This window comes from Dipodomys spectabilis, unplaced genomic scaffold (assembly GCF_019054845.1).
Source record: "Dipodomys spectabilis isolate Male_0828 unplaced genomic scaffold, ASM1905484v1 ptg000147l, whole genome shotgun sequence".
Classification (NCBI taxonomy): Eukaryota; Metazoa; Chordata; class Mammalia; order Rodentia; family Heteromyidae; genus Dipodomys; species Dipodomys spectabilis.
In genome coordinates this window covers 6,531,065-6,556,963 of record NW_024870824.1, presented here as the reverse complement: position 1 = coordinate 6,556,963, position 25,899 = coordinate 6,531,065, and the positions used below count along the sequence as shown (strand labels likewise).

Genomic DNA, 25,899 nt, shown 5'->3' with positions numbered 1-25,899 from the left:
GGCATGAGCCACCTGCGCCCAGCTTTTTTTTTGTTTTAGTTCATTTTCCACATAGTGTCTGGTGAGTACCACTGTTCATCTTTTGTCCCTCCATTTCTGTGCCCACTTCCTCTCCCAAAGACAGACAAATAAATAAACAAGAGAAAAAGAAAACAACGACAAAGAAAAAGACCTCTTGTTCATTTCCATGTAATTTTAAGGAAACCTGGTCTATAGTAACATTATTTCTTCAAGGTGAAGTCACAGCTAGGAGTTGATGGATCCTGGAGTCTGTTCTCTTCATCGTCATACTGAGAGGGTGGGTATGGACATGAGGGAGAGCTCTGAGAATATTTAAAACAGAATAAACCCCAGAGTCTACATCCGCCTGTGTCAGAGCGAGGATCAGGGTGTTGTCAAGGATGAAGCCCAAGTTTCCGACTTCGATGTTTGGGACCTGCATGCAAAAGCTCAGAGAGCCCGGCTGCTAGCTAGTAGCCACAGCCCCAGCCCCAGCCCGTGATCATCCCTAAGGGTGGGAGCAGAGGCGGTCTCGGCTGCGGTCTCTGCTGGCCTGGCCCCGCGCAAGCCCAGAAGAGGGGGGAACGCAGTGCCATCTAGCGGAAGTCTCTCGGTAGCACCGAGCCTAATGAGGTCACTGCCAGAAGGCACGCCGGGAAAGGGAGTTGCCGGGGCTGCATGCTAAGGGAGGTAGAGATGGGGAGTGATGGACATAGCCCGGGACAGTGCGCACCTGGCCTGGATCTACTTTGGGGACTCAGTATGCACCCAAATGCAGGACTTCCTGACCCAGGGTCTTGAATGTATAGCATCACCAAGAACCCTACAGTCCCTTCCTTTCCTTTGTAGCCTGTGACCTTTGCCAACAGCTTTGGTCACCCTGACCTGTTTCTCAGACTGCATATCCAAGTTCTTCCTGCCCTCATCACACTCCTCTGACTTGTACAACGTACTATAGGGCTCTGGAGGTCCTGTGGATGCCTTCTGCACCTCCAGTTACATCACTTTTCTCTGTCCCAACCGTGTTTTCCCTAATTCCTGCCAATATCCATTTCAGTGGTAAGACCATACCAGGCACATTCAATCTATTTTCCTACCCTACAACTGGAGGAGGGATCTTTAAAGATTCCGTTGATCCCAAGACTATTGGGCAAGTCGTGTATATGGGCGCCTGCGTGCAAACGCATATGCCAGTCTTGGGCTTCAACTCAGGGCTTGAACACCGTCCCTGAACTTTTTGCTCAGGTCTAGCGCTCTACCTCGTGAGCCACAGCTCCACTTGACCCAGCCATACCACTCCTAGGCATCTACCCTGAGCATCATGAGCCAGGATACAACTAGGATACCTTCATTGCTTCACTATTCACAATAGCCAAGATATGGAAACAACCCAGATGCCCCACTACAGATGAATGAATCCATAAATTGTGGAACCTATATACAATGGAATATTACGTAGCCATTAGGAAGAACAAAATAACAGCAGTCGCAAGGAAATGGATGGAAATAAGCCAAGATCAGAGAGACAAAAGGCATATGGTGTCCCTTTTATGCAGATTTTTTTTTTTTTTTTTTTTTTGCCGGTCATGGGGCCTGAACTCTGGGTTTATGCAGTTGTTAAATTCAAAATACAACACGATATGAGAAAGTAAACAGGACTCAAGAAACAAAGGACCGGAGCTGGGAAGATGGCTCGGTGGTAGAGCGCTTGCCTTCCATGCATGAGGCCTTGGGTTCGATTCCCCAGCACCACATAAGAAAAAAAGCCAAGCCGGGCGCTGGTGGCTCACGCCTGTAATCCTAGCTACTCAGGAGGCTGAGATCTGAGAATCGCGGTTCAAAGCCAGCGCGGGCAGGAGAGACCGTGAGACTCCTATCTCCAATAAACCACCAGAAAACCGGAAGTGGCGCTGTAGCTCAAGTGGTAGAGCGCTCGCCTTGAGCTGAAGAGCTGAGGGACAGCACCCAGGCTCAGAGTTCAAGCCCCACGACCGACAAAAGAAAAAGCAAAAGAAAAAAAAGCCAGAAGTGGCACTATAGCTCAAGTGGTAGAGCACTAGCCTTGAGCTGAAGAGCTGAGGGACAGCGCCCAGGCCTAGAGTTCAGGCCCAACGACCAGACCCAAAAAAAAAGAAAGAAAGGACCTCTTCTTAATTTGTCGTATTGTTTTTAATGACTGTGTGTTCTAGACTCCACATATTGAATGTACATGTGACATATGAGGCAGCTAGGAGGAGGGCACAGCATTAGAGGGAAACAGGTGAAAAAATACAGCAGAGGGGTGCATCAGCTGCACTGGACATTCATGAAAGTGAACTAAGCAACTCAAGGGCAGCGATGGGAGGAAGAGAATGAGAGAGAAAGAGGGAACAGCTCACACTAAGCAAAAGGAAAGAACTATACATATCACCTGATTTGGAAGAAATAGTTGTATTGTCTAAGTTTGTAGAGTTCAAAAGCTTTATGGACCATGATAATGACAATTCGCCTTGTTTGTGACTCTAGCTAAGTATCACCATCCCACAATATTGTGAAATTTATATAATCACTGAATCTCAATAGAGAAACTTAAAAAAAACAAGCAAACAAAATGCTCATGGACAGTGCTCAGGTCCTGAGTTCAAGCCCCAGGCACCAAAAAATGAAAGAAAATTTAACAATGTCATCCTCTCCCTGCTCTCCTGATGCCTTCACTCCCCACCAAAATGCAAGTGCCAAACCGGTCTGCCTTGTTCAGGGTTAGGTGCCTGAACTGAGAAGGGACTCAGTAAGTCCTTGTTGAGTATTGAATGAATGAAAATCTCCTCTCCCTCTCTCATTCCCTCTCCTCTCCAAGGAATAGTAGTAGGAAAAACTCATCAGGGAGGGAGGGAGGGTCTTCTCCCAAGCCCTTGAGCTAGGCCAGGTCTAAATTTTGGGTGGGAAAAAGGCTAGAAAACTTCATTCCATTGCCTTCCTTACTTCTCTCAATCCATCTCCCTCTACTTATCTTACTGGGGCTTGAACCCACACTTTTGCATCAAGGGTGATGCTCTACCATTTGAGACCCACTACACTTTCTGACTTTGCTGGTTGAACTCTTGTCTGAAAGAGGCATTCCTTAGGTACTTTCAACCTACTGGTCTCTAATCATAGCTCCTGAGGACAACTAAGCCCAGATATAGGAACAGATTTAACTCATTTCAGTCTTTTTTCATAACAGAGTCTCAGATTGAAGCCAGCGGGGCTGGGCGGGGGTGTGGGGGGATGAGGGGGTGGAGAAGGGATCTCTGAGACTCTTATTTCCAAGTAACCAGCAAAAAGTTGGAAGTGATGGTGTGGCTCAAGTGTTAAGAGTGGCATCATTGAGCGGGGGAAAAAAAGCCTAAAAAGCCATCCACACTTCCCTGTCTCAGCCCATCTCTTTTCAGGCCTGTGGGAGGCCATGTGACTTACGTTAGTGACACCTGGTGGCCAGTTAGACTAGTTCATGCCTATAAGGCAGAGCCTAGTACCATGCCTGGGACACAGAAGGTCCTCTCCTTTGAGGATCACAAGAATGAATGAATGTAGACTGGAGAAGGATAAGAAGGAAGAGATGTATGTTGGGGCTTGGAGACCCACCAGGGGAACAAAACAAGATTGCAGGAGTGGGTTAGACAACTCATCTACTCAGGGTTGTACAAACAAGTAGGCCTCTGCTGCTCTTTCTTATCTATCCTGTATTCTAGGGGCACAAGGAAGTCTCTCACAACTATTTGGGAAAAGACTGAAATGAATTAAATTGTGAGTTGCATGGTGTATGATATATCTCAGTAGAGCTGTTTCCAAAGTATATAATCCTGTTGGATATTCTTTCCTAGAGGATGGGGTTCATTATTCATTCCCGAAAGGTATTCTAGCTCATCCAGCTGGATGTGGAGCTGTGGCTCAAGAGGTAGAGTGCTAGTCTTGAGCAAAAAAGCTAAGGGAAGGCTGGGAAGGTGGCTCAGTGGTAGAGCGCTTGCCTTGTATGCCTGAGGCCCTGGGTTCGATTCCTCAGCACCACATAAGCAAAAAGAAAAAAGCTGGAAGTAGCACTGTGGCTCAAGTGGTAGAGCGCTAGCCTTGAGCTGAAGAGCTGAGGGACAGCGCCCAGGCCCAGAGTTCAGGCCCCACGACCAGACCCAAAAATAAATAAATAAACAAACAAACGAAAAAGCTAAGGGACAGTGCAGTGCCCAAGCTCAGAGCTCAAGCTCTAGTAGCAGTGCATGTACGCATGCATGTGTGCACACATGTGCACGCATGCGTGTGCGTGCACGCGCGCGCACACACACACACACACACACACACACACATGGTCACTGGGGTTGGGTGGGCAAGAAAATAGTTCTTCATATCTTGTCCAGGGCCAATGTTCTCTGAACCAGTGCATGGAAATTTATTTCTTTTCCAGGAACACGGGTGACTAGTTTCAGAGAAGACTTGTGGGAAATGTAACTGAGCCTGAAATAGAAACAAGAGACTGCCCAGACCTGCACTTCTGGGGCGTATGGAAAGAAAAAACAACCAGAACATTGGCCTGAAAGGGGCAGCCTGGAAGTTTGGCAGCCTACAACGGGGGCTTCACTGCCTTCTACAGCCTTTGGCTTCCTTCTTAGATGACCAGAGGCCAGTCTGGAAAAGCTGTGAATTCCCTGCTTGTCAGTACAACTGGCCTGACTAACAGTACCATACAAGTAGCTACCATACAAGCATGATTCTTCCCAGGCCTGTGCCACAGCCCACATTGTCTGCCTTACTCTCCAGATCCCCATTTGTATCATTGACCCTATGAGAGATAAAATTGTATCCCAAGGAAATGTTCTGAAACCTCAACCTCTAGGACCTATGTGATAGTCTTTCTGTTGCTAATAACACAATACTACAAACTCAGTAGGCTGAAAGAGGTTTATTCTGGCTCCCAATTCTGGTTCAAGGTCAAAGGGCCTTGTAGGGAGTTCTTGCTGGCAGAGTCCCAAGACAATGCCAGATATCATGTGGCAAGAAGCAGGAAGTGTGTGTGAGTGTGTGTGTGCTCGGAAACGCACGTCTGTCTGTCTGTGTCTCTGTGTGTCTCTACTCTCCTTCTCTCTCCTCTGTCTCTGTCTCTCTCTCTTTTGCCAGTCTTGGGCTTGAACTCAGGGCCTGGGCACTGTCCCTGAGCTTCATTTTGCTCAAGGCTAGCACTCTACGACTTGAGCCACAGCGCCACTTTTGACTTTTTCTGTTTATGTGGTACTGAGGAATCAAACCCAGGGTTTCATGCATGCTAGACAAGCACTCTACCACTGAGCCACATTCCTAGTCCTCACTCTCCTTCTTATACAGACACTAGGACTTAGTCATGGGTGGCTTCATCCTGATAACTTTATCTAATCCTAATCACCTCTGAACTCCACGCCTGGATTGTTTCAATCTTCTAAATGCCTTGCAAATGAGGATTATACTCTAAAATGACTTTCTGGAGGGAATGAATCATAACAACCTATAAAAATGACTTTAGTGCTGGGTGCCGCCAGAGGCTCATGCCTGTAATCCTAGCTACTCAGGAGGCTAAGATCTGAGGATGATGGTTTAAAGCCAGCCCAGGCACAAAAGTCTGTAAGACTCTTATCTCCAACAAACAACTCAGAAAACCGGAAGTGGTGCAGTGGCTCAAGTGGTAGAGCTCTAGCCTGAAGCTGAAGAGGTGAGGGACAACATTCAGGCCCAGAGTTAAAGCCCTGTGACTGACCAAAAAATTAAAAAAAAAAAAAAAAAGTATAGCTGAACATATCTTTTCAGAAGGCTGAGATCTGAGGATCAGAGTGGAAGGAAGCCAGCCTGGGCAGGAAAGTCACTGAGACTCTTATCTCCAATTAATTATTGAAAAGCCAGAAGTGGGGCTATGTTTCAAGTAGTTGAACCTCATCCTTGAGCAAAAAAGTTCAGAGAGAGTGCCCAAGCTCTGAGTTCAAACCTCAGGACTGCCTCCCCCTCAAAAAGAAAGAAAAAGGTTGGGGATGAGGCTTAGTGGTAGAGTGCTTGCCTAACATGCATGAAGCTCTTGGTTTGATTCTTCAGTACCACATATACAGAAATAGCCAGAAGTGGCACTATGGCTCAAGTGGTAGAGCACTAGCCTTGAACAAAAGAAGCTCAGGGACAGTGCCCCAGGTTCAAGCCCCAGGTCTGACAAAAAAGAAACAAACAAGAAGGAAAGAAAGAAAGAAGAAAAGAAAGAAAGAGAGAGAGAGAGAGAAGGGAGGGAAAGAGGGAGGGAAGGAAGGAAGGAAGGAAGGAAAGAGAAAGAAAGAAAAAGGAAAAAAATGACTATAGCTGACTGCCGGTGGTTTAGGCTTGTAGTCCTAGCTACGCAGAAAACTGAAATCTGAGGATTGAGATTTGAAACCAGCCCATTCAGGAAAAAGAAAAAAAGAAAAAGAATAAAAATCACCCAGATTCCTATTGCTAGAGTCACTGTTGATAGTATTTTGTCTTCTTTCTTTCCATCCCTTTATGTAAGCCAATTATAGGGAACAGAGATGGTAGGGGATTCCCTCCAGTCTTAGGAAATGATTTTTTGAAAAACCAGAATTTCCAGGAATGCCTGGTATTTATGGGAACTCATGGGCATCTGTGAGTGTGGTTTTCTTCCTGTGTCTGCTTGCAATGTGGGAAAGGGTCCAGGCAAAGACCTGGACAGGAATGAACTACTGCTTCTTTACTTCGACTTGCTAGGCCCTCCCCTGTCTGGGACTCAGCATTCTAGACTTGCTTGACAGCAGGCAGACACACCCTATGAAAGTAGAATTGTTCCAGGGGTTTTATGAAATCAAGCACAGAGCTGGGCTTTGGAGTGTATCACCAGATTTTAAGACTTCTCTATTTCCTCATTTGCTAGGGCAAGTGAAATGGGTCATCTGAGGCCCCACCTCTAAAGCAGGGCTAGAATTCTAGCTTCCTGACATAGGGCCTGTGAGGACTAAGTGAAGTGGTACATTGCAGCACATGAGATAGGGTCTGCACTGATGCAAACTCTTCACTGCCTTTCTGAACGGTCTGTCTGAGAAGGCTTAGGCATGGCCACCTCCTATGCAGAGCCAGAATACTTCTCCTGGTAGCTGATAGTAGAGAGAATCCTGGGGGCTTGAAGGGAAGCTGGTGTATTAGGTTGTGGCTGCAGGTAAGTTTCTGACTTTCTTAGTACTTTTAATTTTGGGGTAACCAAGGGCAATTGAATGGAGGTTGTTTTATTCACATTCTGCCCCCCCTTTTTCCCCCCAGGTCCTGGGGCTCCAACTCAGGGCCTAAGTGCTGTTCCTGAGCTGCTTTTGCTCAAGGCTAGCATTCTATCTCGTGCTCTACTTTAGGCTTTTTTTTTTTTGGGGTGGGGGAGGATGGGGAGGGGGAGGGTCGGTCGTGGGGCCTGAACTCTGGGCCTTGGCGCTGTCTCTCAGCTCTTCAGCTCATGGCTAGCGCCCAAACACTTGAGCTACAGTGCCACTTCTGGCTTTTTCTGCTTATGTGGTGCTGAGGAATTGAACCCAGGGCCTCATGTATGCAAGGCAAGCGCTCTACTACTGAACCACCTTCCCAGCCCCTACTTTAGGCTTTTTTTAGTAGTTTATTGGAGATAAGAGTCTCTAGGACTTTCCTGCTCAGGCTGGCTTCAGACCATGATCCTCAGATTTCAGCCTCCTGAGTAGCTAGGATTACAGACATGACCTGCCAAGCTCCAGGCTTGGAATGGAGTTTTCTCAAGCCTTATTCCTACCCTAAGAGTCTGGCCTGGCTTAAGAGTTTAGGGGTTAAGAGCTTAGTGGGAGGGCCCTCCCTCCCTCCCTCCTTCCCCCCCTCCCCAAGTCTCAGGAAAAACCCTTCTCCATAGAGTACCTAATAGCCTTGGCAAGGTGCCAGGGCTGAAGAGGAAGCTGCAGTCATTTTTAAAGTTTCATTTTTAGAGGGTTTTTTTGCTGGTAGTGGCTGAGCCAGCCTTTTGCCTGCCATCTCTCATCTTCTAGGAACAAAGTGCATCAGGAGGCAGAAGGTAGGGTTGGTAGCCCTGGGAAACGGGAGCAGGGCAGGCTGAGGACAAGGAGTCCTTGGTCCTCAAGGGTTCATGGATGAGTTGGCCACATGGGTGACACTTCCGGGTCTGGATCTGGGCTAGTTAGTGCTTTTTTTTTTAAAAAAATCATGCCTGTGGTCGCACTGGGGCTCTGCACTCTTGGCAACAAACCTTTCGTGGATAGATCTATGGCATGGTGTGTGTCCTGGTTGTCCCTTAGAGGTATCTCCAAGAGCAGCCTGTGGGAATGGCTGAGCACCCAGGAAGGGGAAGCTAACGGAGGTGCCCTGCTAGGGCCTTACTCTCAGAGTGCCAGGAACATGGCCATGGATTTTTTTGGTGCCTACAGATGCCGTATTCCAGCCTTCATTCATCCATACCACGGCCCAGGGGTCAGCGGGCCCAGCAAGCAGCTTTGGTGTTGCTGGCAGCCTGCCTGGTGGTTCTTTGGGGGCTGGGGGAGTCCCCAGTCCACACTCTCCGTTGCCTGGTACTCTACTTAGCTACTCTACAGTTTGAACTGCTGTTAAAAAGGATCTGCTGTCTGGCTGAAGAGGTGTGTCACATTCAGTCCAGGTAATTCCCTGCAGTTTCTATGATGGCTGGGCATCCAACATGTCTCACTCCCTTGATTCCTAGCTCTATTCTTCCCTGGCTAAGCTAGGCTCCGGGCTGAGGCTGGGCTGTCCTCTTCAGGTACCAAGGAAGCTACTGGAAGGCTATAAGGGCCTGTTTGGGATGCCCCATTCGCCATGGAGCCCTGCTGCTGCTGTCCTGTTATTTCTACCCATCCCTCCGAAACATCACTGGCCTGTCCCTCAGCTGGGTGCTTGTCATTTTGGTCCTCTCACAGGCTCTGAGCATCCTCCTGGGCCTTCAGGTATGCTATACAAGAAAAGGTCTGGGCAAGTGGAAGAAGTGGCTAGTGTGACCTGCCTGGGCTCACTACTGGGCTTGGGGAGGGATTAATGGTTAGAGTCTTGGGAGTGGAGCCTCGAATGTCCTAGGGAGGAAGCCAGCTACTGGCTGGGAGAACTTCCTGAAAGAGGAAGGCTATGGGTGTATCTTTCACAGAAGTTCTCCAGCCCTATCTTTCTGTCCACAGAGCCTGACTCCAGTTGAGATCTCAGCAGTTTCTGAAAAAAGGAACCTTAATGTGGCCCAAGGGCTGGCATGGTCGTATTACATAGGGTACCTGAGGCTGATCCTGCCAGGTGGGCCATTCTCTGGACCTCCATGTCTAGATACATGGCTTTCTGTGTTTCTAGAACTCGCTGTTCTTTTTAAAATGTTTTTGTCTAACAAATCATTGGCTTCCCAAATCAGCCCTCTCAGCATGAAGGAGATTGCCGTTATGCCCATATGGAGCACAAAAGCCATTTGGTGACTTGCCCAAGGCAAAACCTTGAAGGCTTTTGATATTTACTCTGTGCCCTGTGCCCATCACGTGCCTAACTAATCATCATCCTCATCATCTATTTTAGATAAGGAAAGTGTGATTCTGAGAGATGACTTCTCCATTTTACATGCCTTAGTGAGAGAAGGCAGGATTTGAACCCAGGTCTATCCAGAGCCTGAACCCTAGATCACATGGAGCTCATGTGTCTCAGTCCTCTGCCTTGCAAGCCAAGGCGGTTGCTTTGTGTATCTCATGCCTCTCTTTGACCCTAGGGCTTCTGCAAGGAAGCACTCTGGAGCTGGAGGCTGGCTCTCTGTGCCTTGCAATACTGAGAATGTCTCCTCCAGGGCTTTGCCAGCCTCTCAGACCCTGATGGCTGAGATGGAGAGGGATGGGGTTGACACAGAAATCTAGTGGGGAAAGAAAGAGAAGCTAGAACTTCTTCCCCTGCAGCCTCCTGTATAATGAGAGTGGGGTAGACCCAATTCTCTTGCACCCACACTGAGGAGGCCAATGCTTGGGTCTCAGTCCTGGCCTGGAAGGGAAGGTTCATGAGGATGACTTCTTCATCTTCCCTATCCTAGGGCTCCAGGCTCGGATCCAAACTTACAATCAGCTCCATAACAACATACTACAGGGTGCAGGAAGCCAAAGGTTGTACATCCTCATCCCATTGGACTGTAGGGTACCTGATGACGTGAGTGGGGCTGACCCCAACATCCGATTCCTGCACATGCTGCCCCAGCAGAGCATTGACCGTGCTGGCGTCAAGGGGAGGATTTACTCCAACAGTGTCTATGAGCTTCTGGAAAAAGGGCAGCCAGTGAGTGTGCAGGGTGATGTGGGCCCCTGGGGTGGAATCAAGGCCCTGGAGAACGCTTCTCTGAGCCTGTTTCTCCCGTGGGTCCCAGGCCAAGGCAAGATTCAATTCTGAATGATAATGATAAGTAACCTATATTGAGTACTTACTAAATGCTACTCTGGTTGCATCATGACCGCCAGTTAATCCTCACCACCATCCTGAGACTCTGACCCTATAAAGGAGGAAACGGAAGCTCAGAGATACAGTGAGAAAGTGGACAGTTTCAGCTGGAGTTTATCATGCTCTCAACCATCAAGCTTCTTTATAATGAAGTCTGTGAAAATGTCTGAAGGAATTCATGGAGGTGTGGGAAAACCCAGAGCAGAGCCGAACCCCAGAGCCCTCCCCGAGGAATTGATTTCAACAACAACAGTTGACAATTCAGTGCAATGATTAAGAAGGTTCTGGGAAGGCTGGTTTATCCCAGCCTGGCCCTGGATTCAGGAAGGGAGATGTCAGAGGCAAAGGCAGACCAGACAGCAGAGACTCCATTAACCTAAGGGAGGGAAGTGTCAGCCCATGGCACTGGGGTCCAGAGACTATCAGCCTAGCTTAGTCTGGTCTTTCTGTCACCAACTCTAGGCAGGCATTTGTGTCCTGGAGTATGCCACACCCCTGCAGACTCTGTTTGCCATGTCACAAGATGGTAGAGCTGGCTTTAGCCGGGAGGAGCGACTGGAGCAGGCCAAACTCTTCTGCCGGACACTTGAAGACATCTTGGCTGATGTTCCTGAGTTTCAGAACAACTACCGCCTCGTTGTATATCAGGGTGAGAAGTCGGTAGGGTAGAGAGGTCCTAGGATCTCCCAGAGGTCAGGACACGGACAGCACCCTTTCTTGGGCTTTCCCAAGTCATCAGAAAAACTAAACCATACCCTTTCCTCCTGAGAGGTCCCCCTGCTGCCCTAAGATGTTAGTCTTTGGATGTAGAATTTCAGTGGAGTATAAAGAATGGGGTTCTAGAAGCCCTTCACTTCATCTATTGACAGTGTAGGAAGCAGAAGTGTCTGGAGCCTTGGCCCTGTCACTCCCTGGCTACATGACTTGGCAGATTTCTTTCCCTCTCTAAAAGTGAGAGTGGGCTTCCACTATCCCTAAACCTACTTCTAAGCCAGGCTACACTATTATACTATGTAATTGCAGCTACTCAGGAAGGCAGAGGTGGGGATGATTGTGGTTTGAGGTCAGCTCAGGGAAAATATTAGCAAGAACTGATCTTGGTCAACAAGCTAGGTATAGTGACCTGTGCCTGTGATTCCCAGTAGTACTAAAGAATCAAGGTTTGAGGCTGGGAAGGTGGCTCAGTGGTAGAGTGCTTGCCTTGCATGCATGAGGCTCTGGGTTTGATTCCTCAGCACCACATAAACAGAAAAAGTGGCGCTGTGGCTCAAGTGGTAGAACACTGGCTTTGAGCTGAAGAGCTGAGGGACAGTGCCCACAGCTCAGAGTTCAGGCCCCACAACCGACAAAAAAAAAAAAAAAAAAAAAGAATCAAGGTTGAAACTGGCCTTGGCAAAAATCTACCTGAAAGCAAAATCTACCTGAAACTCTAACTGAAAGCAAAAAAGAGCTGTAATGTGGTTCAAGTGGTAGAGAGCCTGCTAGTTTCAAGTTTAAACTCAGTATTACCCCCCCAAAATCAGACAAAATAAAAACCGGCTCCTAGCTTTAGGGTTCTATTAGATTCTAGTCCCAGAGGTTGAAGGGTAGGTGGGGAGAAGGGGGTAGGGAGGATGTCTCAGTGATTCCTCTGGGCATGTTCTAATGGCAGGGTATAAGATTCCTACCATTTCCTAATCCCCTGCTCATGCCCTGTTCCAGAACCTGCAGAGGGAAACAGCTTCTCACTATCCCAGGAGGTTCTCCAGCACCTGCGGCAGGAGGAGAGAGAGGAGATTACTGTGAGAAGCTTCCAGACCTCAGTGATGCCTCCTTATTCCGTGCTGTCCCAAGAACCCAAGCTCCTCATCAGTGACATGGAACAGCCCCTCCCACTACGCACAGATCTCATCTGAGGCCCAGGGCATCTCTCCTGAGCCTCCATGACTCCCAAGACTGATCTGAGTGCTTCTTTTAGTGGCTGGAGTCCCAGCAGTTATTTTTTCCCACTTTACAGAGAAGGGCCCTGAACTTGACATCTCTAGAGAAGTCCTACATTTCTTGGGCAAGTCAATTCTTTCTGAGCCTTAGTCTCCTCTGTGATGTAGGATTATAACTGCTCCTCCAGCCACCTCGATAGGAGTGTTGTAAGAGACTGTATATACGTGTAGGGTGTTTTATAAACTAAGGGCCAGTTAAACTTAAAGCAGGTGTCAGGCTTGTCCCATTGGCTATCTAGGCCTCCTCTACCTTGAGCTGACCTATCTACATGGTATCAACAAACTCCCTTTGTCCTCAAGCTTCTGGACATGTTGGCTCAATGGGGAGGTCCAGCAAGAGAATGGGGAGAAGGAGAGACATAGCCAGGGTATTTATTTCCCCTGCTCCCTTCCTGAGTATCAAAGTCACTATGGGTTCTCCTGCCAGGTAACCTTCACAGTAAATCCTCTCTCTAGGTTTCTGGCAGAGCTTCTAGCAATGCTATTGGTTCTCCATTGGAGAACTGCTGTTTGTTTGTTTGTTTTTGTCGGGCTTGGGGCCTGAACTCTGGGCCTGGGTGCTATCCCTGAGCTCTTAAGCTCAAGGTGAGTGCTCTACCACTTCCAACTTGTTTTGTTAATGTGGTGCTGAGGAATCGAACTCAGGGCCTCATACATGCAAGGCAAGCACTCTACCACTGAGCCACCGTCCTAGCCCTGCTTTTTCGTTATTGTTATTGTTTGTTTTGTTTTGTTTTGGAAGGGGTCCTGGGGCTTAAACTCAAGACCTGGGTACTATCACTGAGTTTCTTTTGCTCAAGATAGCACTCTACCATTTGAGCCACAGCTCCACTTTTGGCTATTGTTGGGGAGGGACGGGGGTAGATTAGTTAATTGGAAATAAGAGTTTTACAGTCTTTCATGGGCAGGCTGGCTTGGAACCACACACCTCAGATCTCAGCCGCTTGAGTAGCTAGGATTATAGTAATGAGCCACTGGCACCCAGCGAGCATTGTTTTCTTGTGATTTCCTTATATTCTGTTTTCTTCTTATATTCCTTTTAAAAGCCACTTCTGAGATTACCCAGTGTGATTGTGTTATCTTTTTGCTGCTAGACTGACACCTACAACAGACTGATATTTATTACCTCAGTGAGGTTTGAGGAGTTTAATGCTTGCCTACCAGGCTGGAGCCCTGGGTTCTATCTCAGCATTCAAAAGAAAAATAACTAATGAAGTATGGAGCCAAGTTAGAAATCAATAACAAAAAGAAACTTAGGAAATTCACACATTACATACTCCACAATAACCAATAGATTACAAAAAATCACACAAAAAACCTGGAAAATGTTTTGATGTTTTTCTAGAGCTAGAAATAGATTTTAATTTTGTCTTTGATAACAAAAACATCACATATTACCTCTGATGCCCAAATCTGCTTACATATGTGTGTTGCTGCCTTCCTCTCTCTGTGGACGGCCCAGCAGTTGGGTGGTGGGTAAGGCACTGAGCCCAGCAGTCTGACTAAGGGCACAGAGTTGCCCTTTCCAGAGGGGAGCTGGGGAACAGGAGGATCAAGAGCTGGGCTGAGCTAGCACACAGAAGCCATGACTGGAATACAGATGCAACTTGGGGAAGGGCCACTCAAAAAAGCAGTGGCCACTGAACATATGTCCCCAGAGAAGAGAGCTTGCAAAAAAAACACAAAACACAAAACGGAGTGCAGTTGGACGCCGGTATCTCATGCCTAATTCTAGCTATTTAGGAGGCTGAGGTCTGAGGATCACAGTTCAAAGCCAGCCCAGGCAGGAAAATCCATGAGATAATTTTTTTTTGCCGGTCATGGGGCCTGAACTCTGGGTCTGGGCGCTGTCCCTCAGCTCTTCAGCTCAAGGTTAGCGCTCTACCACTGGAGCCACAGTGCCACTTCAGGCTTTTTCTGTTTATGTGGTGCTGAGGAATCGAACCCAGGGCCTCATGCTTACAAGGCATGCACTCTACCGCTGAGCTACCTTCCCAGCCCTCCATGAGATTCTTATCTCCAATTAGTCACCAAAAAATCTGGAAGTGAAGCTATGGCTCAAGCTGTAGAGCACTAACCTTGAGCACAAAAGCTCAGGAACAACACCCAGGTCCTGAGTTCAAGCTCCAGGACTGGAATTAAAAAAAAAAATTAGGGTGAGAATATGTTTATGTGAGGAAACAGGACATATACTTTGAGACTTAGACAATACATCTAGTCACCATGCCACACCTACGTTGCCAGCACTGAACCAGTGCAAAATAACCATGGTGGGATAATTGTGAGGCAAGGCAGCCCATTTCTACTCGTTCCACCCAAGCTAGATTTGTTCCCTCCCTCCCACCTTGTTTTTACGCATTTCTAAGTGCAGCCTCTTCCTCTCTCCCCTCCACCCCCAAATCCTGGGGCTTGAACTCAGGGCCTGGGCACTGTCCCTGAGCTTTTTTTGCTCAAGGCTAGCACTCTACCACTTGAGCCACAGTGCCACTTCTGGCTTTGCCATTTATGTGGTACTGAGGAATCGAACCAGGGTTTCATGCATGTTAGGCAAGCACTCTACCACTAAACCACATTCCCAGCCCCCTTCAGCCTCATTTTGAGCAAAGTCTCCACACAAACACACATGCCAGAGGAAAGCAGCTGCCCTTAAAGATGGCCGAGCCATGGGATTTGAGAAGGAAGCACTTTCTTTTCTCTCCAGCTGTCCCAGTCATCTTGTCTCCAAGACTTGAGGACTCTAGCATATTAGCAGCTCCTGCACCAGGATCTAGCTTCACCTTGCCCCATCCATCAGCTATAAGCATGATACAGAGGCTGTGGAGTCTGACAGCCTCAAGTTCAAATCCTAACTCCATCATTTAGTATCAGTGTCCAGCTGGGTGCTTCAATAAGTCACAATCTTCCCAAGTATAAAATGGAGGTAAGATGGCACTTCTTATCAAGGTTATTGTGAGGCGTGAATGGCATAGTGTCTGTAGTCTCACAGATGGCTCGGTGTCTGGCACATAGCTGACCCAAAGAAGTAGCAGCTATTAAGATGATAGCTTTCCTCTCTCCACTCATTGTTTTGCCAGTCCTGGGCTTGAACTCAGGACCTGGGCACTGTTCCTGAGCTTTTCAGCTCAAAGCTCTACTTCTGGCCTTTTGGAGGTTAACTGGAGATAAGAGTTTCACAGACTTTCCTGCCTGGGCTGGCTTTGAACTGAGATCCTGAGATCTCAGCCTCCCAAGTAGTTAAGATTACAAACATGCATCACCAGTACCTGGTCTTTTCTCCAGTCCTTTAAGGAAAACCTAGGCTCTGTACAAACTGCAACTCTACCTCTGCTCCTGGCCATCTTCCATTATTTCACAGCTCCCCCTGACTATATAGGATACTCACTGAGGGTGGGCCCTGGGGTTGACTTGTCCTCAGGAGTTCCCCAGCGTAAAGCATCAGCAATCCTTTCATAAATATCTATCCACATGTTCTTGACTGCACATGGGTAAGGTTCCAAGGTGTCAGGGAAAGGGGTGCCTTCCCAGTGAGCCACCAAGAGGCCTAGTTTTGTCTTCCTGGTCCCTGCCTACATATTCCTGGCCCCACGGCTGACTTTCCCTAAGCTCTTCCTACAGGGAAGGGCACCTTTCCCCAAACAAGTTCCATGAACCTCCTTTACCTTTCCTGTTTTCCACCAACTGGCAAATTCTGGAACTGAGAAATGTTTTTTATTTTTCTAGTTATTTTAATTTTTGTTAGTCATGGGGCTTAAACTCAGAACCTGGGCTCTGTCCTTGAGCTCTTTTGCTCAAGGCTAGTGATATACCACGTTGAATCATGGTGCCACTTCCTGAGAAATGTTTTGTAGTAAATTCTACATGTTTCCTCACAGGCCTGTATATGCAGAAAGTGGGCAGAGCTGAGTTTCAAACTTCCCATCACATCCTGGAAAAGCAAGACAATCAGGAAGCAATTCAAAGTCAATCCTCCAACTCTGAATGGTGCTTAGGGTTTCCAAGGTCTTGAAAGGTTAGCAAAAGGCCTGGGCCCTGTCAGCCAAAGAGCTGCTCTCCAGTGAGTGAAAGGTAACAGACATTCCTGCCTTCCCCAAGTCCCCAGAGTCTAGAACTATGGCCCATCATGGTTATCTATTCCAGCTTTTCCTGGCTAATCTTTATAGGACCCAAGGCATGAGACTTCTGACATTCCTGTATGAGGAATTTTCTTTTTCTCTTTGTTGTGAGACTGGGACTTGCACGAACTCAGTCTCTGATGCTTCACTCATTGGCTTGGCCCTCTACCAACTAAGCCAAACTTCCAATCTCTAAGCTGAATTCTCTTTACATCACAAGGAAAGAAGACTTAGGAGTGCAAGGAGAGAATAGGGACTCAGAAGAGGTGGTTTAGGGTCTAGAGGGCCCTGAAAAGAGGGAACAACTTCCTAAGTCTGGCCTTGGGCATTGGGAACATCCACAGTAACTTGTCTCTGGGGATTGTCAATCTGCTTTTATTTTCCTGGCACAGCTGAGTTTTCTCTATAAACACGGAAAGTGGAGCATTAGCCGAGTCCTGTGCACCTTCTGTAGCTCTGATGCGCACACTCCAACTTGCTTGTGCTTGAATTTCTAGTTCATTATCATCATTATTATTATTGTTGTTGTTGTTGTTTTATGCTGGTCCCGAGGCTTGAACTCAGGGCCTGGGCCATTCCCCTGAACTTTTTTGCTCAAAGCTAGCACTCTACCACTTGAGTCACAGTCCTATTTCTGGCTTTTTTGTAGCTTATTGGAGATAAGAGTTTCACAGACTTTCCTGTCCAGGCTGGCTTCAAACTCTGATCCTCAGGTCTCAGCTCCCTGAGTAGCAGCATCACAGGTATAAGCCCCTGGTGCCCTGCCCCATTTCTAATTCTGAGTTAAGGAAAGTTCTTTCAAAATCTCCATGTCTACAGATATGTGTCTTCCCCGATGCTGCGCCTGGGTCCATCTGGTGCAAGGTCAGAGGCAGGGACAGGAGCTCCCTGCTGGACGTCTTTATGAGTGTCCTGGAAGCCCAGAGGCCTCCAGTGGATGAGGTATATGCCATCCTTTGGCTTTGAGGCTGGTGGCTCTGTAGGAAGAGTGGCATGGCCTTGATACAGCTTTGGCCCAATGTGGACTGCCAACACGATACAAACTGCCAGCAGGACAAAGGCAGCAATGATAATAGTGAGCAGCGGCAGCCCATCCTCAGGAGGTGGCTCCCAGGCCCCACCTAGCACCTCTGGGAGCTGCTTCTGGGGCTCCTGCTCCAATGAGCCATTCACAGCTTGAGAAGCCTGGAATGGGATAAAAGGCAGAAGGGAAAGGTTGGCAAGGGCATGTATATAGAGAGAGGAAGTACAAAATATAGAGAAAAGGAAACAGAGACAGACAGTTCCAGGGAAAGACAGGAACAGAAGCAGAGACAGAAACAACAAGAGTACATAGAACGAGGGCCTGGGAAGGTGGCTCAGTGGTAGAGCGCTTGCCTTGCATGCATGAGGCCCTGGGTTCGATTCCTCAGCACCACATAAGCAGTAAAAGCCAGAAGTGGCGCTGTGGCTCAAGTGGTAGAGCACTAGCCTTGAGCTGAAGAGCTCAGGGATGGCGCCCAGGCCCAGAATTCAGGCCCCACGACTGACAAAAAACAAACAAAAAAAATGGCATACATAGAACAGCAGAGACAGAAAAAGTCATTGAGAAAGGGGCAAAGAAAGAGGCTTCAGCACAGTTCAGCATAATAGAATTTGTCCCCAGAGTCACCTCCCACTGCCTCTCTTCCTACATCTCCAGCAAATACCTAAACAGATCCTGTATCAGTCTGAGCCTATGTCCTGGGCAGTGAGCAGGTCTGGAAAGAAGAGTTCTTATCCAGTCTCTGAGGCTCCCATAACCCTAGCTTACTAGAAGGTAGAAAGGGGAGAAGGCTTGGGTCCTTTCCTCCAGTTCTCCTGGGGCCTGGAGTAGGGGCCACGGTAGATTCCTAGCTGTACTCTAGCCAGTCCATTTGTCAGGGTTCCTGAGTTGTTTTACAAGAGTTAGAGGTATGTGCTTTCTACTTCTGTCTCCAGCCTGCTACATGTTGAGTGAAAGTGGGAGGATTGCAGTGAAGTATATAAGCCATAAAATCACAACCCCAGGGCTGAATGTGGTGGTATATACCAGTAATCCCAGCTACTCAGGAGGCAGAAATTGAAGGATTGTGATTCAAAGCCAGCCTATATTAAGAAACAAAACCAACAAACAGGTGCAAGAGACCTCATTTCCCTCCCCAACCACCATCCTGCCACAGACAAGACTGCATTGGCCCCCTCTCTCTAGCCCTGAGCCCTGAGCCTGGGCCTCCCTGTGGTTAGGCAATTGGGGTCCAGGAAAGGGTGTCAGGGCAAACCCATTTCCTTTAGCCACACAGTTATGTCCCATCTCCTATATGTGTCCCCGTGGAAATACTGCCCACTTCCCCTTACAAAGTGGAGCTTCTCTGGGTTCTCTGGGAGCTCTCTGAGCCGCTGACCCAGGGTTCCCAGGGCAGGGGGCAGGAAAGCAGCTCCGGTTGTATAGGGAGAGAAGGAAACTCAGGCCTGGAAAGGCATGGGGCCCCTAGAGGGAGTCAGGCCAACCTGGCAGGAAGGGGTGAGCAAAGAGTCTACCTGGTGCATTGTCCGGGACTTTCACAGGGCTCCTTTGGGACTGGAGGCCAGCTGGGTAAAGCAGTGCTCGCTGCCCTCGCTCCCCTACCCAGAGCTGCCACGTCTGCGGGGCACACGCCCTCTGCATACACCCTTACTGCTCTTTCCCGCGCTCATACTTCCGGGAACATCTGAGCTACCCCGGGCCAGCCCCTAGCTCTGAGAGTACCTTGATCTTCCTCCTTGGCACCTGCCTTCTGAACTTTAAGAACCTGATCAGCCTGCTCACTCCTCAACCCTTCTCTATCAGACTCCAGCCACCCAGCCAACACTGTTTCTTCCTACTAGATCATACTGACTCCCATCTCTACAGATTTCCTGCTGTCTTTTGATGGTTTGGTTTGGTTTGGGGTTTTAGTTTTTTTGTTTTTGTTTGTTTGAGATATGGTCTCTAGACAGCCTAGGCTTGTCTCAAACTCACAATTCAGTGGTGGGATTACAGGCATATCCTACTGTACCTGGATCGATCTTTTTATTTTTTCTTTTCTTTTGTTTTTTGTTTATTTTTGAATTCAGGGCCTCTCTGCTTTCAAGGCAGGAACTCCATCACTTGAGCCAAATCCCTAGCCCGTTGTTGTTTTGAGACAGTCTTACTGTTGTAAGGTAAATCATTCCAGAAGCCACATTTTAAAATTTAGAATATTGGAGTCTTTATTATACAGTTAACAGGCTGCAGGTCGCCAGTTGTTACAAAGGCCTGCAGCATGCAAATACACATAACCCTGCTCGGAAAGATACTAAAGAGGAAAGAAATAACAAGAACAATACCAATAAGCCAATTCAGCTCCAATGGAGAGCTGAATTGGGATGCCATGAAGAGACTGGAGGTGAGCCAGGAGCCAGGAGACAGGATAGATCTCAGATACACAGGTGGCATGGATTCCTGGCTGCTAGGCTGGTCTGGGCCAGGTCCATACAGGGGGCAGATCCTCAGGAAATTCCCAGTCCTAGGCAGTAACCTATCAGCCAAGTACCTGCCCCTGCCTCCAGGGGGCAGTTATGGAACTTTCTGATCTCACCTTAATCACACCCTACATCTAAACGTCTGATAAAAAGTTCTAAGTCCTAGGCATTTATCCAAATGACTACAAAGCAGGCCACACTAAAGTCACAAGCACAACCATGTTCATTGCAGCTTTGCTTACCACAGCTAAGATATGGAATCAACACAGATGCCCCTCAGTGGATGAATGGATCAAGAAAATGTGGTATAAGCCAGGCACCAGTGACTCACACTTGCAATACTAGCTACTAAGGAGGCTGAGATCTGAAGATCATAGTTCAAAGCCAGCCTGGGCAGGAAAGCCTGTGAGACTCTTATCTCCAATAAGCCACCAGAAAACTGGAAGTGGTCCTGTGGCTTAAGTGGTAGAGTGCTTGCCTTGAATTGAACAGCTGAGGGACAATGCCCAGGCCCAGAGTTCAAGCCCCACAGCTGACAAAAAAGAAAGAAGAAAGGAAAGAGAACGTGTTATATATACACAGTGGAATTCTATGATTCTATGCTTTCATCAGAAAGAATGACATTGTCCCACTCATGAGGAAATGGAAAGACTTGGGAAAAATATTAAGCGAAGTAAGCCATACCCAAAGAAACATAGGTTACATGTTTTCCCTCACTTGTAATAAAATGTGCCTATAAATCTACAAGTAATGGATCGTAAAAGGCAAAAAATGACACCTGGATATGATTAAACAGGACCCCAAAAATTCACACAGTGAGACCAAAGGCAGATATTCTTTGGAGAGGATCCCAAGAACTCAATAGCTGTGTGCATATGATCATATAAAATGATGCTTATCAAAATGAACTCCAAGAGATAGTAACAAGAGGCTTTAAAAAAAATTATACTTTTTTTTTTTTTTTGCTTTTGTCATTGTTTTTGATTTCTGCACCTTTGTCTTGTATGTAAATTTGTCTGATTTGGGAAAGGGAAAGGGAAGCACAGAAACAGTGGGACAAAGGATGAACTAATTCAGAAGTGATAGTCATTAGCAGTTATGTTGGAAATGAACTATACAACTTGGGGGCGGAGGGGGTCAGGATGGGAACAAAAAAAAACAGAAAATGAGGGAAGGGGTGACACTGCTCAAAAAGAAATGTACTTACTACCTGACTTTTGTAACTTTAACCCCTCTGTACATCACCTTTACAATAATTTTTTTGGGGGGGGGTCAGTCGTGGGCCTTCAACTTCTGGGCTTGGGCGCTGTCCCTTAGCTCTTCAGCTCAAGGAGAGTGCTCTACCACTTGAGCCACAGCACCAATTCTGGTTTTCTAGTGATTTAATAGAGATAAGAGTCTCACGGACTTTCCTGCCAGGCTGGCTTTGAACCAAGATCCTCAGATCTCAGCCTCCTGCGTAGCTAGGATTATAGGCGTGAGCCACTGGCATCCAGCAATTTTTTTTTTCAAAGCTGTAGATTGCAGGTACTGATGGATAACACCTAGCTATTTAGGAGACTAAGATCTGAGGATTGAGGTTCAAAGCTAGATTAGGCAGATAAGCCTCTTCTTTTTCTTTTTTGGTCGGAGATTGAGTTTGAATTTGATCCTTGACGCTTTTACTCATTGGCAAGCACTCTAACCCCAAGACTTTTAGCTCTCATTAGCCAGAGCTGGAGGTATGATCCAAGCTGCTTTAAACCCTGTACTGGTGTGTGCAGGTGCACACACACACAGACACACACACACACACACACACACAGAGCTATAGGAATGTGGGAATAAATTAAAATATACTAAAATTGATTTTCGATGTGATGACTGTGCTCATCTAAAGTAGTATGGTCCGAACATACTAGAATGATTGAATTTTGAAGAAGAAAACATCCAAACAGTAGGAACAGAGCTTGACACAGTGTGTAAGAGCCTAAGTAGGGTGTGGAAGGCATCTGTGAGGCAGGGAGCAGGCAGAGACGGCAGCTTAGTTACTGCAAGGAGAATGATCAAATAAGTAAACATACTAAGGACAATGTGAACCAGATTTCAGAGAAAAGCCTTGGAGAAGTGGTGTAACTGGATGTAATGAGTTCACACATTGATGAATGCAAAGCCAAAATGCACAGCCAAGAGATAAAAGAGTAGAGAAAGACTTATTACCTACAGCAGAGAAGAAACTGGTGTTCTTTCCAAATTGTCAAGAAAAGTCAGCCTGAGGTTTTTATTTAGGGATCTTATACATATTAATATAGAAAATCATATTAGAAATAAGCACATTCCTAAGTATGTTCAGCTTTCAGGTGAAAAGCCCATTCTGGTGGTGCAGGCCTATAATCCAATTCTAGCCTTTGAGAGGCTGAGGTAGGAAAGAGATATTTTGGAACTAGCATGGGTACATAGGAAGTTCCCTGTTTCCATGCCCATACCTTTTTTTTTTTCATTAGTTATGTTTAAAATAGGGTGTTAAACATCTGTCAGGGGATAGTCTCAGACTTCTGGCCACAATCCTCCTACTTACAGCCTCCTGTGAAGCTGGGATTACAGGCATGAACCACATTGTTCAAAATTGTTAATTGAGCTGGTAGCTAACACCTGTAATCTCAACTATTCCGCCAATCTAAGGATTGACTTTCTAAGCCAGCCTGGGCAGGAAAAATCTATTAGACTCTTTTTTTTTTTTCTATCAGTCATGGAGCCTAAGTGCTGTCCCTGAGCTCTTTTGCTTAAGGTAACCCTCTACCACTTTGAGCAACAGTGCTACTTCAAGTATTCTGGTGGTTAATTGGAGAGATGAGTTTTAAGGAGAGCCCAGTGCTGGTGGTTCACGCCTGTAATCCTAGCTACTCAGGAGACTGAGATTTGATGATTGTGGTTTAAAGCAATCCTGTCAGGAAAGTCCATGAGACTCTGATCTCCAACAAACCCAGAAAACCAGAAATGGCACAGTGGCTCAAGTGGCTGAGGGACAGCACCCAGGCCCAGAGTTCAAGCCCCACAACCAACAAAAGCAAAAAACAAAAAAACAATCTCATGGACTTTCCTACCCGGTCTGCCTTTGAACCATAGTCCTCAGATCTCAGTCTCCTGAGTAGCTAGGATTACAGGCGTGAGCCATCATCACCCAGCTTCTATTAGACTCTTATCTCCAATTCTACATCAAAGTCCAGAAGTGGAGCTGTGGCTCAAATGGTAGAGCTCTAACCTTAGCTTTGAGCACAAAAACTCAGGAACAGCACTCAGACCCTAAATTCAAGCTCTAGGACTGGAACACACACACACAAATTATTAGTTGGGATGTGTGTCTTGCTAACTTTTTTTTTTTTTTTGGTCGGTCATGGGGCTTGAACTCTGGGCCTGGGCGCTGTCCCTCAGCTCTTCAGCTCAAGGCGAGCGCTCTACCACTTGAGCTACAGCGCCACTTCCGGTTTTCTGGTGGTTTATTGGAGATAGGAGTCTCACAGTCTTTCCTGCCCGGGCTGGCTTTGAACCGCGATCCTCAGATCTCAGCCTCCTGAGTAGCTAGGATTACAGGCGTGAGCCACCAGCGCCCGGCTCTCTTGCTAACTTTTTGTCCAGACTGATCTCAAACTGTGATCCTCCTGATTTCTGCCTCCTGAATATCTGGGTTTACAGGTGTGAGGTAGCACTCCTGGTCTACAGCATATATTTCTGAGCATGCTCAGTTTAAAGTCATAGTGGCAAACAGGAACACTTCTGGGAATGCACAGTTTAATTTTATAACAAGCCAAATTTATTTCAGGTCACCTTAAAGAGAGAGTAAGAGTGGCTCAGTGACATTGGCCAGTTCTAGACAAGTTTCTCCAAAGAATTTTAGCTAAAAAAAAAAAGGAACTATACTCTGAAGATACAGTAATACAGGCATTTGCCCCGAAAGGAACTTGCCCGGATTAGTAGTCAACATCTATACCTGAGTACCACTGTATACATCTGCCACCTAGATCTCAGTCTGTAGACATCACTTTAAATAATAAAGGTTATTGTAGAAATAATTGATTCTAAGGCTACGGCAGGTAAATAAGTACAAGATAAACTTGGAATATTTCTTCCTACTGGAAAATAAAGAAATGTTTAAAGAACGATAGGTCAGAAGGATTCAGAAACAAGTTTGAAGGGCCTCCCTTCAAGGGACAATTTGAGCAACAAAATCCCAAAATATTATATTAGAGCTCATTAAGCAAAACATATGACTCTAGAGAGATATAAATTTAAAAAATGAGTACATTGACATGTGATAAGAAATGGAATATTTGCATAGTTTTTAAGTATATGCCCACAAAACATTCATTGATTACCAAGTGGAAAGCATAATTGTAGAGTGGAAAAAGTGGACTCTTCTGTGCTGCTTGTCAGTCTCCCAAAAGATATGTCCACATCTTAAGCCCCAGAACGTGTGAAAATTAGTGTCTTTGGAATAAGAACTTTTGCAGGTGTATTAGGCAAGGACCTTGAGATGAGGGAATCAACTTAGATCATTCAAATGGGCTGCAAATGTCTTTCTTGTTTGTTTGTTATGCTGGTACTGGGATTCAAATCAGGGTCTCAAGCTCTTGCTCAGCTTTTCCTGCTAAAACCTCATGTAATATACTTGAGCCATGCCTCCAGCCTTTTTTTCACTGCTTAATTAGAGATGGAGTCTTGTAGACTTTTTAGACTGGGCTGGTTTGGAACCTTGCTTCTCTGGATCTCAGTCTTCTCCTGAGTAGCTAGGTCTTAGCTTCTGGTCCCTGGCTTTAAGTGTCCTAAGAGACACACAGAAGAGGAGGAGGATAGATGAAGTGATGTAGTTAAGACCAAGGAATCCCAAAGAAATCAAACTCCACCCAGAAGGTGGAAGAGCAAGGAACAAATTCTCCCCTAGAGTCTTGAGAGGGAGAAGGGCCCTTCTGCACCTTGGCTTTGACTGCTGGCCTCAAGAGCCATGAAGCAATAAAATGTCTGTCTGTCTGTCTGTATATATGTATGTATTTTTGCCAGTCATGGGGCTTGAACTCAAGGCCTGGGCACTGTCCCTGAGCTTCTTTTGCTCAAGGCTAAGACTCTACCACTTGAGCCACAGGGCCACTTCTGGCTTTTTCTGTGTATGTGGTACTGAGGAATTAAACCCAGGGCTTTGTGCATGCTAGGCAAGCACTGTACCACTGAGTCATATTCTCAATTCAAATATCTGTTATTTAAAGCTACTAGTCTATTGCCACTTGTTACAATAGCCAGACGATGTGAATATACTGGCCAGTAGCCACTTTTAAACAAACAATCAACATGAACAATCAAAGTCATGCCCGTGCCCAGCATCATGGCACAGGGTTGTAATCCAAACATTTGGGAAGGAGTGGAGGCAAGATGACCAAAAGTCTAAGTCCAGTCTGGCAGAAGGAGAGATATTAGAGATGTTGGTCCTCAGTTTTTCTTTTTGTTGGTTGTAGGTTCAAAACAACCAGAACACTACATCAACTCATACACAAAGCTGTTTGAATTCCAGTATGATACACACACACACTCTCTCTCTCTCTCTCACACACACAAGCAACAAAAATTATACACCATTTGATAGGACACAAACAGAGGGATACCATATTGCTTCTGTGATATTCCTGCCAAAGAAAAACACCTGAATCTCATCATAAGGACACATCAGACAAACCCAAGTTGAGGTATAATTTATTTTTCTGGTACTCAGAACCTCATGCTCACTCAGCTTGCTTGCTCTCAGCAGGCTCCCTACCAGTTTAGCCACACCTCTAGCCCATAGATGTTCTATAAAGTAATTAAACTAAAAGTTTTACAAATGTAAAGGTCTTTAAAAGTTAAGAATAGAAAGCTGGATGCTGACGGCT

The 25,899-nt window shown here is 46.6% G+C and overlaps 2 protein-coding genes across 4 annotated transcripts; one reads left to right on the top strand and one right to left on the bottom strand.

Moving 5' to 3' along the window:
* Positions 1–6,967: 6,967 nt before the first annotated feature.
* On the top strand, positions 6,968–12,984 carry Sting1 (stimulator of interferon response cGAMP interactor 1). 3 transcript variants are annotated; one of them, XM_042692066.1, is made up of 8 exons: positions 6,968–7,168; positions 8,007–8,032; positions 8,403–8,629; positions 8,750–8,933; positions 9,159–9,267; positions 10,037–10,275; positions 10,897–11,083; positions 12,136–12,984. In XM_042692066.1, exons 3-8 carry the CDS (start codon positions 8,403–8,405, stop codon positions 12,327–12,329), a joined length of 1,140 nt encoding a protein of 379 aa, XP_042548000.1. In that variant the 5' UTR covers positions 6,968–7,168; positions 8,007–8,032; the 3' UTR covers positions 12,330–12,984. The 3 variants fall into 3 exon arrangements, with proteins under 3 accessions (XP_042548000.1, XP_042548001.1, XP_042547999.1); XM_042692067.1 differs by lacking the exon at positions 8,007–8,032; XM_042692065.1 differs by lacking the exon at positions 6,968–7,168 and having other exon boundaries at positions 7,941–8,032.
* A 4,328-nt stretch (positions 12,985–17,312) lies between these two features.
* Smim33 (small integral membrane protein 33) lies at positions 17,313–19,143 on the bottom strand. Its single transcript, XM_042691860.1, has 2 exons — positions 19,064–19,143; positions 17,313–17,710 (listed from the first exon to the last, which is right to left on the bottom strand). Exons 1-2 carry the CDS (start codon positions 19,070–19,072, stop codon positions 17,339–17,341), a joined length of 381 nt encoding a protein of 126 aa, XP_042547794.1. The 5' UTR covers positions 19,073–19,143; the 3' UTR covers positions 17,313–17,338.
* Between the last annotated feature and the right edge of the window lie 6,756 nt (positions 19,144–25,899).

Bases quoted from the DNA above. Each gene is read 5' to 3' on its own strand.
- Sting1 (XM_042692067.1), top strand. From the start codon at position 8,403: ATGCCGTATTCCAGCCTTCATTCATCCATACCACGGCCCAGGGGTCAG. The intron at 8,934-9,158 runs GTATGCTATACA...TTCTGTCCACAG, and splicing joins GCATCCTCCTGGGCCTTCAG to AGCCTGACTCCAGTTGAGAT. The intron at 10,276-10,896 runs GTGAGTGTGCAG...CACCAACTCTAG, and splicing joins TTCTGGAAAAAGGGCAGCCA to GCAGGCATTTGTGTCCTGGA.